Source organism: Sceloporus undulatus, chromosome 1, assembly GCF_019175285.1.
Source record: "Sceloporus undulatus isolate JIND9_A2432 ecotype Alabama chromosome 1, SceUnd_v1.1, whole genome shotgun sequence".
NCBI classification, from domain to species: domain Eukaryota; kingdom Metazoa; phylum Chordata; class Lepidosauria; order Squamata; family Phrynosomatidae; genus Sceloporus; species Sceloporus undulatus.
In genome coordinates, this window is record NC_056522.1 from 111,499,109 (window position 1) to 111,512,091 (window position 12,983).

A 12,983-nucleotide genomic window follows, 5' to 3' on the forward strand; every position below is an offset into this window, starting at 1 on the left:
AGTACCCTTCCTTTTGTTGTTTGCCTTCAAGTAATTTCCGACTTATGGTGACCCTGTCATGGGATTGTCTTGGCAAGATTTGTTCAGAGGTTTGCCATTGCCTTCCCCTGAGGCTGAGAGCATGTCACTTGCCCAAAGTCACCTGGTGGGTTTCCATGGCTGAGCTGGGAATCCTAGCGCTCTCACCCTTGACACCGAAGTCCACAAGATAATCTGATGGACAAATTACCATCAGGAAATAATTAACTACGATATCACACTACATTTTTATAGCGCTATTATTCTACTTTTACTGCTCTGGCTGCCTCCTGTTGCATTCTGGAATTGGCAGTTTTGTTGTTGTTAACCACTCTTGAGTCGATCTTGACCCTCTTTAATAGAGTCCATCCATCTCGCATGTGGCCTTCCCCTGTCTGCTTCCCTCCATCTTTCCTAGCATCTCAAATGAATTGATTTTCTTCCTATCATCTTTCTTAACTGTCCAACTCTCACATCCATACATGGCAATAGGGAATACAATGGCTTGTGATTCTGACTTTTGTATTCAGGTGTATATCTCTGCATTTTAGCATCTTTTCCCACTCCATGTAACCTACCTCCATCTTTGCAGGCTACTATTATTAATAGTCATTTTAACAGATTGAATTTTAAATTGTATTGTGTTTAATTCCTTTTTTTTTGGGGGGGGGGGCTAACTTATTCTTTCTATTGTTTGGACGTATTGTATACTTTTGATATAAGCCACTTTGATTGCTCCTGTAGCAGGAAAAGTGGGCTACAAATAAAAGGTTATGTATTATTCTTTAGCCTTCTCTGTCAGAAAGAGCTCTGGTGCCACAACAAACCACAGTTCCCAGGATCCCCTAGCACTGAGCCAGGGCAGTTAAAGCGGTCTCAAACTGGGATTATTTCTGAGGGGACTTTTGGACCAGGGTCCCTTTCAGAGATTTTGGCCTTCATTTCCCAGAAGCCTCAGCCTTGGTAGCCAGTAGTCTGGGACTCTGGGAGCTGGAGTCCAAAGAATTCCTTTACAGAGTACAGTTTGGGGACTACTGCTATAATATGAAGGGTTCAGCAATGGTCCTCAAACTGTGGGTCCTTTAATAAGGGATGTTGGACTTCATCTCCCAGAAGCCTCAGCCTTGGTGGCCAAAAGCATACAGTACTCTTAAACTCTCCCTTCTCTTTATTGCGCACGCGCGAAGCTCCCAGCGTCGGTTGGACAGCGGGCGCCTCGCGCAGCCAATCCGAGCACACCGCAGCAAGAGCGCCGCCGTATGACGTCACGATAGTAGTGACGGCGCTTGCGCAGGGACACGTCTCCCCTTTTTTTCTCTTTCTCCCTGGAGAAGGAGGGAAGGAGCTGGGGGAGGGGAAAGCCAGAGAGGACGAGAGCGCGCACGCGCACCCAGCAGCTAATGCTCTCGCGAGATCGGCGGAGAGGCCGCCGCAGCCGCCGCTGCTGTCGGGGCCGAGCTCGAGAGCGAGATTAGGGAGAAGGAGGAGGAGGGGTCTCGAGAGGGCAAGCGCGAGCCGGAGGAGGAGGGGGGCGGGGCGAGGAGGAGGAGGAGGAGGAGGAGGAGGCGGCTGTCATGGCGGGGCAGCAGTTCCAGTACGACCACAGCGGCAACACCTTCTTCTACTTCCTCACCAGCTTCGTGGCCCTCATCGTCATCCCCGCCACCTACTACCTGTGGCCCAGGGACCAGCACGCAGGTGAGCCCCAGGGAGGGAGGCAGGGGAAAGGTAGCCTTCCCTCTCCTCCTCCTCTTCAGCCACTGACCCCCTGTGTCCCCCTCCCTTCCTCCCCTGTAGGCCGGGCTTGGCCCTCCTTTGCCTTGCAGGCCTTTAAACAGGAAAACGAAAAGCACAGATATAGGATGGGTGACACCTGGCTGAATGAAACTACGTGTGAAAGGGATCTAGGAGTCCAAGTAGACCACAAGTTGAACAGGAGTCAACAGTGCGATGCGGCAGCTAAAAAGGCCAATGCGATTTTAGGCTGCATCAATAAAAGTATAGTGTCTAGATCAAGAGAAGTAATAGTGCCACTCTATTCTGCTCTGGTCAGGCTCCACCTGGAATATTGTGTCCAGTTTTGGGAACCACAATTAAAAAAGGATGTGGAGAAACTGGAGCCTGTCCAAAGGAGGGCGACAAAAATGGTGAAGGGTCTGGAAATCATGCCCTATGAAGAACGACTGGGGTTGTTTAGCCTGGAGAAGAGAAGATTAAGAGGTGATATGATAGCCCTGTTTAAATACTTGAAGGGATGCCATATTGAGGAGGGAGCAAGCTTGTTTTCTGCTGCTCCAGAGACTAGGATCTGGAACAATGGATGCAAGCTGCAGGAAAAGAGATTCCACCTCAACATTAGGAGGAACTTCCTGACAGTGAGGGCTGTTCAACAGTGGAACAAACTCCTTCCTCGGAGTGTAGTGGAGTCTCCTTCCTTGGAGGTCTTTAAGCAGAGGCTGGATGGCCATCTGTTGGGGATGCTTTGATGGAGGGTTCCTGAATGGCAGAAAGGGGTTGGACTGGATGGCCCTTGCGGTCTCTTCCAACTCTATTACATTCTATGACCTGCCTTTCATCTCCATCTCTGCTTTTCCTGGCCCAAAACCTCCTCCGTTTTGAGCCTGACAGCCGAGAAGTCAAACAGATGGTTCCTATAGCAGATAAAGCCATCAAGTACAGCAGATCAAGTATTCCCTTTTACCATGCTAGACCTCGTAAAACTAAGAATGGGGAATGTGGCTATGAAAGAACTAGAAAAGATCCTAAAATGTCAAGATATACAACTGAGCACAAAAATTAAAATCATACAAGCCGTTGTATTCCCTATTACCACACACAGATGGTAATAGGGAATAGGTTCAGCTCAGGGTCACCATTTGTCAGAAAGGACTTGAAGGCACACAGCAACAAGAACAACAACAACAGCATAACATGTATAGCACCTTGTGAAGTTGATTTCTGTTTCTCTCTTTTTGCTGCCATCTAGCATGTTGACCCTTTGGGCACTGGAAATCCAGAGAAGTAATACGCTTCTGCCTCAAGAATCAATGTCGTTTTTGTTTTGTTTTCTTTTTGCATGGCTTCTGGATTTTTCATGGAGTCTGTGGTTCATAGTATTATAGCATTTGAAGGGTCTTCTGAGGGTCCCTTTTTGGGTTCAGAGTGGTACTGCATGGTGTATAGGGCCAGTAGGGTCTCCCTCTTCCCTGCAACAGACCAGGGACTGGCACCATAGTTATTATATCTACTGGATACAACTGTTTCTTTCTTTCCAGGAAACTTGTTACAGAGTGGCAGCCAATGGCTCATGAATCACCTCTGGTCCACAGAAAAATGTACTTTGAATAGCATTGCTATTAGAAGGCATAGAAAAATGTATGTGTATAGTTGAGCCTCCCCCCCCCCCCCGTGTAAGGCAAATTTTGCCTATGCTTGAGGCCCATTCAAATAAATGGGCACGGTGATGGGCGCACCCCCTATTCATTCAAATGGAACGTGCCACCCCTTGCGCCCTGTGCGCTCCCCATGGCTTGAGCATGTACGCTCAAAGCCACGTATAATGTGGACACACTGTATGCATAACTGCTTTGAGAGCCAGTTGGCATAGTGGTCTGAGTGTCGAATTACAACTTTGGCGACCAAGGTTCAGTTCCCCACTGGGCCATGAAACCCACTGGGAAAGTCAGACTCTTTCAGCCTTGGAGGAAGGCAATGGCAAACCTCCTCTGAATAAATATTGGCAAGAAAACCCCCATTATAGGTTTGCCTTAGAGTTACCATAAGACAGAAATGACTCAAAGGCACACAACAACAAATGTGTAACTGCTTAGTATGCATACTAAAGCTTCAGGTGAACATAGCACAACCAGTCTGGGTGATACTGTATGTTCAAGACTCTAGTCTGGTCACATATGCTGTGCTTCATTAACCTGGGGAAATATTATCTACCGCAGCTTGGCTTGTAAATTGGATTAGCAGCTTCCATGATGAAAAGAGGATGCCTGCGTTTGTGCTTTCTGACAGTTCAAATCCAATAGAGTTTAAGGGACAGGTAGCCTTCATGTAAATAGCCTTGCCTATGCACCCTGACTCTGCCTAGGGAATATAAGCCTTAGACCTACAGATGTCACACAGATGTAAAGCAGTGATCCATGCCATTTCAAATTGGCTTCCAGAGCATGTGGGATATTGATACAAGCTTTCATTCATTGTAGCCTTTGTATTAGTGAGAAGCAAATGAATGTGCAACTTGATACTAAACCACAGTCTGTGCACTATCACTGGTTTCAATTCCAGGCCCCTAAGAAGCTATTGGGAAAATTCCAAGAAAGCTCTGGAGTAAACAAGCCATGTAGTAAGTAGTCACTGACTCCAGTCATGCTTCTGAAGATCTCTTCTACCTTGTTTTATATCTGTATTTATTTGACTCCTACAAAATGAGTCTCAATCATTATTTTTCACATCTTTGCCACAGTACACCATTGTCAGATGGCTACACACTCTTTTACTGCTATGCCCTGTCATTTCCAAAGGATACGTTTCTCAATGGGCTGCAGCCAATAGTGCTGTTTTCCTACTTCCTCTTATAAGGGGAGTAAGTACAAGCCAGATGGCTGCTCTTTATATTACCTTTATTTTATCATGCTTACTTACTTACACTCACTATTAGCCTTGTATACTCTGTTCTGTAGCTTCTTGTTGATAGGCTGGCTTCCTAGCAGACTCTGTGAAATTGGAAATTTGAGGTAGTTAACTCAGTGTAAGAGGGAGCACAAGCAGCAAGAGATGATATAAAATGAGGTCTTGGAAAAGAAACAAAGAAAGGCATTTTCTTAATATGTTTAAATACATATTATTTCAAAAGCTAGCATGGTGTAGTGGTTTGATCGGTGGGCTATGACCTGAGAGACCAGGGTTTGATTCCCTGCTCAGCCATGGAAATCTACTGGGTGACCTTGGGCAAGTTTCAGATTCAGGGGAAAGGGAGGGCAAAATCCCTCTCAACAAATCTTGGTAAGAAAACCCTGTGGTAGGTTCACTTTACGGTTGCCATAAGTTAGAAATGACTTGAAGGCACAACAACAACAAATAATGTGGTGGGTAGCTATATGCATAATATTCGGTAGCAAAAATTAAGAGCCATCCAAATGGCCTGAATGAGAGTGAGAATAGATATCTGATCTGGGACAGAAATTCCTACAGTTGTGTATTTTGATGGGAAAAAAATTCTCATCTTCCTGTCACCTATTCCTCTGGTGATGAGACTGGAGCAGAGCCTGTCTTAAAGATCAGAGTGAACAGACAGGAGAATGTGGGAGCTTGTAGTTTTTCAGATTACTGTTTCTAAGCTGTTGACAACTGTAAAGTTAACAAAGTCTTGAGTTCAGTTGAAAATAAAAACACACAGTCAGTTCATTGGAGTAGCAGTTAAATTATGTGCTTCATGAAACTGGCTGTTAACTGCAGTATTTTGCATTAATTTACACTTACAGATACATCTCAAAGACAGACTCCAAGTTGCATTAGAGTACTGTACTTGATATAATTAAGGCATATGTGATTATGTCCAGTTCTGTCTGCTGCAGAAATAGATGCAGCTGGGCAAAACTTACCTGATAAAGTTGTCCTGCAAGCTTTCACAGACTTTAAACCTTATTCTTCTGGACGATGCTTCCTTATCCTAAACTGACTATATCACTATCCATGTCTTGGTACTCCCTGTAGATTCCACATGTAGTCCATTATTATTATTATTATTATTATTATTATTATTATTATCATTATTATCATTATTATCATTATTATCATTATTATCATTATTAATATAGCACTGTAGATTTGCATAGCACTGTACATAAAACAATAAATATATAAGAGTAAGCCTGCCTATGGCGTACAATCTAAGAAATAATAGGTAAACTTATTAGGTAAACTCATTAGCTCTTTTGGTTTTTCCTACCATCTGTATGCCAATGACACCCAGTTGTATCTTTCCACCCCTGACCTTTCTCCAAGGCTTGAACAGCAAGTCTCATCTTGTCTCACAGCTGTCTCACAGTGGATGTGCCATCGGCGATTGAAGCTCAACATGTCCAAGACGGAGCTTCTTGTCTTTCCTCCTAAGTCCACCCTTCAACACTCCTTTTCTGTCTCTGTGGACAACATTTCTATTCAACCAGTCCAGCAAGCCCGCAGTCTTGGTTTTATCTTTGACTCTTCCCTGTCGTGTATCCCTCAGATCCAGACCACAGCCAAGGCTTGTAGATTCTTTTTGTACAATATTGCCAAAATCCGACCTTATCTCTCCGTCTCTACTGCCAAGATCCTGGTCCATGCCCTAGTGATCTCACGACTTGATTACTGTAACGTCCTCCTGGCTAGGCTTCCTCTTTCTCACCTCCGTTCTTTAATCTCTGTCCAGCATTCAGCTGCACGCATTATCACTTCCACCCACCGCTCTGACCACATCTCTCCTGTGTTGGCATCCCTTCACTGGCTCCCCCTCCCTTTCCGCATTCAGTATAAGCTCCTGCTGTTGACATTTAAAGCCCTCCATGGACTGGCCCCTCCTTACTTATCAGACCTTCTTTCTCCTCACCTTCCCACCAGGGCCCTCCGTTCTGGTAGTCAAGGTCTGCTGTCTCAGCCCAGGATTTCCTCTGCCCCATCTAGGATTCGCCCCTTTTCACTCGCTGCCCCTCACTCCTGGAACCTTCTTCCCCCACAAGCAAGAGCCATCACTTCTTTAACCAGCTTCAAAACGGAGTTGAAGACCATCCTGTTCAGAGAAGCCTTCCCAGGCATTGCGTGATTGTCACTTGCTATCTGATGTTCTTTTTGTTGTCTGTTTTATTGAACCATTTCCTGTATTGCTATGTGTTTTATTTGTATTATCCTATCATTTCTTAGATTGTATGCCATAGGCAGGTTTACTCTTTTATATATGTTTTTATGTACAGCACTGTGCAAATCTACAGTGCTATATAAATAATAATAATAATAATAATAATAATAATAATAATAATAAATAATTGACTCCTACAGTCTGTCAAGTGTAGTTACAGCTAGCACGTCCCAGTTTTCTGTTAAACTCATTATGTTGCACTTTTTGGTGTTGGATCATTGGCTGACATATGTTTCTGCTACATTATTCTATTTGCATATTGAGTGTGGGGACAAAATCTTTCAAGCACTTGATAGGATGGTACTGCTACTAAGGCAAGCTTCCACTTTTATAAGTGGCTATGTCATTACTGGAATTTGTGTTGTGCATGTATATTTTCCATTTTTTGTTCAAAAGCAATTATAATAATTCATTCATTTGTATCAAGCCTTCCCCAAAACTGGGACTCAGGCTGGCTAACAAAAAAATAATGAAAAAATACAGATAACAACTAAAAATACAAAAAAAAAAAAATTACAATTAAACTATTCATGTAATTAAAACCATTTTTAAAAAGTCTTTAGAGTCATGGTCGTTTTATCTAGAAAAGGGCAATTTATTGTCCACCAAAGTTATGTACCATTTAAATGCAGGATAAAGAGTTACTTTGTCAATATTCATTTATATTATTTTCTTTGGTACAGTATAGGATTTCTTTATGTTCATGTGCACATTTATTTTTCTTTAGCTTTTAGTCCCAGATGATGAAAAAAGACATGGCTTGGTTGGATACTTAGTCTTACCTAATGGCAAGTGAAAATTACTTGTAGTGACCAGGCATGGAAGAGTTCCAAATATTAGAGAATAAGCACATACATTGAGGTTAACAGAGAAGCAAACAATTTTATGGGCCAGAAACTTTTTTGTGTACGTACTATTTCCTTAGGACTTGCACATGACCAAAGTTGAGGTGGTGTTAACATTTGTCAGCATATATAGTATTTGCATGAGTGCATTCACACACAAATGAATATGACATGGTAGTCTTATTTTTCTTAATAAGTGTTGTCAGGAAACCTGTTGAGCCGTCCTGTTGAATTAAACTTCCTTCAAAAATGTGATGGATAGCTAGTTAACAAAAGTAACTAGGAGATTCTGTGGGAAGCAATAATTGTAAAAAGAATAAACATATATTTACAATATATAGTATATTTTTGTTTATTGAAAGTGTTGCTATGAGTTGAGATCGACTCGAGGGCAGTTAACAACAAATTGTATATTGGACTCATTAATTAGCTCAAGCTATAGTTTGGAGGCGGTGCGGACATGACGTCGTAATGGCGACGCCTATGTGGACAGGGCACCGCCATTTTGTACATACTCTGTACGTACTAGGGTTGGGGGCATCTAAAAGAGACGCCCCCAGGCAACCCTAGTACATATGGAGTACGTACAAAACAGCCTGTTTGTGCAGGGCCTAATATTTTCAGGTGTGTGGATAAAAAACAACAACACCTAGGACACTTGACTATGTAGAGAGAGCAAAAATTATGACAAACATGTTAAATGGATACTCCGGTAAAAATTTCAGTCTGGACAACTGCAGATATTAGGGTGTGTTTCTCTTTCATTAATGGAATGACTCTTTGAATCCCTACCCCAGCACAAGGGTAGGAATCATGCAGCTCTCTTGCTGTGTTGTACTGCAAGTCCCAGCATCCTTAGGCAATACAATCAAAGTTGAAGAATGTTGAGAGCTGCATGCCAGCAACCTCAGGAAGGCTACATGATTCCTAACGCTGCTGTAACAAAACCATGTGCTAGTGAAAGAGGTAGGTAAGCTGTTCCTACTACCTGTACCATTTCCACACTGTTCTTCAGGGTCTCTGAAGGGAACTGATGGGTTAAGAGGTGATATGATAGACCTGTTTAAATATTTGAAGGGATGTCATATTATGGGAGCAAGCTTGTTTTCTGCTGCTCCAGAAACTAGGACCTGGTGCAATGGATGCAAGCTACAGGAAAAGAGATTCCACCTCAACATTAGGAGGAACTTCCTAACAGTAAGGGCTGTTGGACAGTGGAACACACTCCCTCGGAATGTAGTGGATTCTCCTTCCTTGGACGTCTTTAAGCAGAGGCTGATGGCCATCTGTCAGGGATGCTTTGATTGAGAGTTCCTGCATGGCAGAGGATTGGACTGGATGGCCCTTGCGGGCTTTTCTGACTCTATGATTCTATGAAATCTCTTTTTCTCCACTTCTGTCAGTAGAAGCATCTGCTAGATTTGTCTTCGCATGAAAGAAAGAGCACTTACTAGGTAGATTGAAAAATGAATGGGAATCTATGATCTTCCAGATGTTTTGGCCCCAACTATTGTTAGCCTTCCCCAGCTGCCTGGGTGCTCAGAGGTAATGGAATTTCTAGTCCAACGTTGCTTGGAAAGTTACACATTCTAGACTGTTCTTCTAAAGTCATCTGCCAACACAATGATAAAAGGACATTTAATTAGGTGAAAACAGAACAGACTACTACATCATGTCCTTTAGGTATACTACCCAACTAGAGTGAAATGTGTGTGTGTGTGTGGGGGGGGGCAATTGTTCAGTCATTTAGCCCTAAGTGGTACTAAGGTCCAAAACACACTGCAGAAATAATTCAGTTTGAGACCAATTTAACTGCCCTGGCTCAATGCTAGGGAATGCCAGGAACTGTAGTTTTGTGAGATGTTTAGCTTTCTCTGGTGCCACAATAAACTATAGTTGCCAGAATTCCCTAGGACTGAGCCAAGGCAATTAAAGCAGTCTCAAGCTGGATTATTTCTGCAGTGTGTTTTGAACCTAAATTAGCAAAAGGGTGCATGATCCCTTGATTCAGAAGCTCTTCAGAGTAAGTCATTTGTATATGCTTGCATATTGCATGCACATTTATTCAGAATTGCAGTATTACTGTTGTATGGATCTACAACAAATGTATTGGTATCGGACATGAAAATAGTGAGATTTTCCTAGCCATCTTCAGTAGTTTAGTTTCAATGGTCTATGGTTTAACAGATTGAATGTCTGTTATTTTCATGTCAGTAAAGATCTTGCATTCAGATGCAGATAATTCTGTGCTTAAGAATTGTGCCCAGAAAATGTTTACAGTTTAATATAAAATCTCATATTTTCTAGTTTGTGCATGTTTGTTCTGAAGGAATATAACTTCTTTGTTGGAACAGCTTCACTGGTTACTGGTCCATTTCTGGTTTGGACTTAGAAATTGCTGGTTTTGACTTACCAAACCCTTTAGGTCCAGACTATTTGAAAACCTTTATCTCTCCATATGAGTCTTACGATCTTAGAAAGAGGGATTTGTTTCCATCCATCCCACCACCCTCCTAGGCTAGGTTGGTAGGGACATGGAGGCAAGTGTTCTTGGTGGCTGCTCTTAGGCCTTCGAACCTCCACTTGACAAGTTTCCATCTGCCTCTTTTCTGTTGTCTTTTTGCCAGCAGCCAAAGAGCTCCTTGTTTAAACAGGCCTTCAGTCTTGGCTGACTGGGGTGGTGTGACGTGTAATGGAGTGTGCTGTTTTAATATGCATTGTGCATTTTAAGCGGTTTAATTGTTTAACATTTTAATGTTTTAAAAATTGTGTTTAAATTGGGGTAGGCAGGATATAAATAGAAGTTACTATTAATATTAAGTTATTATTAATGCTTTTTTTAACTTTTGTACTTCATATTGTTTTAACTGCTTTTTTAGTTTATGCTGTAAGCTGCTTTGAATCCCAATCAGGAGAAATGTGGGAGGATGGTGATGATGATGATGATGATGATGATGATATAAAAGAATGAGCATAAATGGTGTAGTTTGGCATAATGAGTACACTTAAATAATTTTTTCAGCTTTCAGCTGAGATTTATGTCGCAACACTGAAAAGACATTTCAAACTGCATATTTGGCTTAATTTGTAACTTTAATATAAGGCAAGAGGATGAGGTATGAACATGCACCTCTTTTTGGGAAGTAAAAGAATAATTTCTTTGGACTGCTGCTGGGAGAAGTATTTAACCACATAGGAGGCATGAGCTGTGCCGCCCTTTTCACAAACCTGCTGTTCATGTTGACAGAAGAGCAGAAATATTTTCCTTCATAGGTTGCATCCACACTGCAGAAATAATCTAGTTTGACACCACTTTAACTTCCATGGCTCAATGGTATGAAATTCTGGGAATTAAGGGCGGGTTACAGACCGCCATTTGGGACGTCCTTAGGACGTCCCAGTTTAAAAAAGGGGCGTCTCTTATAGACACCCCTACTCCTGTTACGGACTCTGTCCGTAACAAATGGCGGCGGCCGTTCCACACAGCCACCGCCATTTTGACGTCTTGGACGCCTAGCGTCCAGACATGTCACGGCGGAAGTGATGCCGCGAAAGCACGCCTTGCGCTTTGCGGCGCCACTTCCGCGGGCCAGGAAGGAGCGCGATTTCCGCGCTCCTTCCTCGCAGTGTCCGGGAGTCCCGCGGTTTAGAAGCTGCGGCTCCCAGACGCTGCAAGCGGCGCCGACAGCAGGCCACCGCAATTCAGTGGTCTGTAACGCGCCGTAGTTTGTTGTGGCACCAGAGCTCTCTGACAGAGAAGGCTAAATATCTCAGAAAATTACAATTCCCAGAATTCCATAACATTGAGCCATGGCAGTTAAAGTGGTGTCAGACCAGATTATTTCTGCAATGTGACAAAATACAGTACTTTTTTCTTTAAGGTTTCAGCAGATTCAAGACTAGATCCATGTTCACAGGTTGTTCTGCTGCTACCCAACATTAAAATGTTTTTCCTTTCCCTCTTGTTCCATCACCAGAGCAAATTCGCTTGAAAAATTTAAGAAAAGTGTATGGAAGATGCCTGTGGTATCGATTACGGTTGTTAAAACCCCAGCAGAATATAATTCCCACCATAAAGTAAGTATGTTGTAGTATGTAAGATGTAGATTCTTATTTTTTTGATAAGAGCCGTATTAATTTTATATTAAAATTTAAATCAAACGTTCAATAATACTACGCCAGACACTTAATGTTATTACAGGAGTAGGTCCTAGAAGACTTGTGAATGGGCTTTTCAGGTCATAAATGTAAAGAAGCTGAGGAAGATGATCCATACTTCAAAGACTGAGTTTCTAATAATAATATAATTTTACTAGGTGAAAGGTTTTAGGATTCATAAATCTTCTTTAAACAATTGTATTCATAGTCACTTTAAATCTAGTACTGTACTGTAGTTATAGAACTGCTTTGGAGATTCTGGGATTAGGAGCTTTGTGGGTGTTCCCAAGGATAAGTCTTTTCCAGAAGGACAGTTTCTTTACCACTGCTGATAACAGTCATAGAGAAGTAGTGGGTGGATGTATTCTTGTTTGGACTTGTGTGGACTTGGAAACCATTGGCTTAAATTAATAGTAATGTTTACTGTGAAGGTCAGTATTGAGGAATCCACATTGGTTTCAGCATTGCTTTCAGGATTCTACACAATTTAAGGAATAGGGATAAAGAGTTTAAGCAATTAAGATCTTTAGGAGAAACTGCTGTGGAAGCCTAGTTGATGGACAGGCAGAAGAGGACTTTTTGAAATGTGGCTCTCATACTGTTGAATACAGAATACACTCTTCCAGAGTTGCTGTCAGTTTTCCTTTTCATTGCCTTTAGGAAGGGTGTGCAGACAGTGCATCCTTTTAAAATGTTTTAGTATTTATTTTTATGAGGATCTTAATTGTTTTGTTGTTAAATCTTTTTTTAGTGAGGTTGTTAGCAATCTTTTTTAATGGTATGTCTTAATAAATAGAATTTAAAACTGAGAATATATTCTGAACATTTTGGGGACTATCAGTTTATTCAATAGGCAGTGCTGATCTTGTGTAACTGCTTTAAAGATTCTTTTATCGTTGTTGCCTGTAATAAAACACAACATATACTGTGAGAGTAAGCAACTTACCGTATTTTCCGGCGTATAAGACGACTGGGTGTATAAGACGACCCCCAACTTTTTTTTGGTTAAAATATAGAGTTTGGGATATACTCACTGTATAAGACTACCCCTCATCCAA

General features: G+C 42.0%; 1 protein-coding gene across 1 annotated transcript in view; it reads left to right on the forward strand.

Moving 5' to 3' along the window:
* The first annotated feature begins 1,547 nt into the window (after window positions 1-1,547).
* Window positions 1,548-12,983, forward strand: part of SEC63 (SEC63 homolog, protein translocation regulator) — a 48,447-nt gene continuing 37,011 nt past the window's right edge. The window contains 2 exon segments of the mRNA XM_042472694.1: window positions 1,548-1,716; window positions 11,745-11,844. Of these exon segments, the coding sequence (XP_042328628.1) occupies window positions 1,593-1,716; window positions 11,745-11,844 (224 nt within the window). The 5' untranslated portion in view covers window positions 1,548-1,592.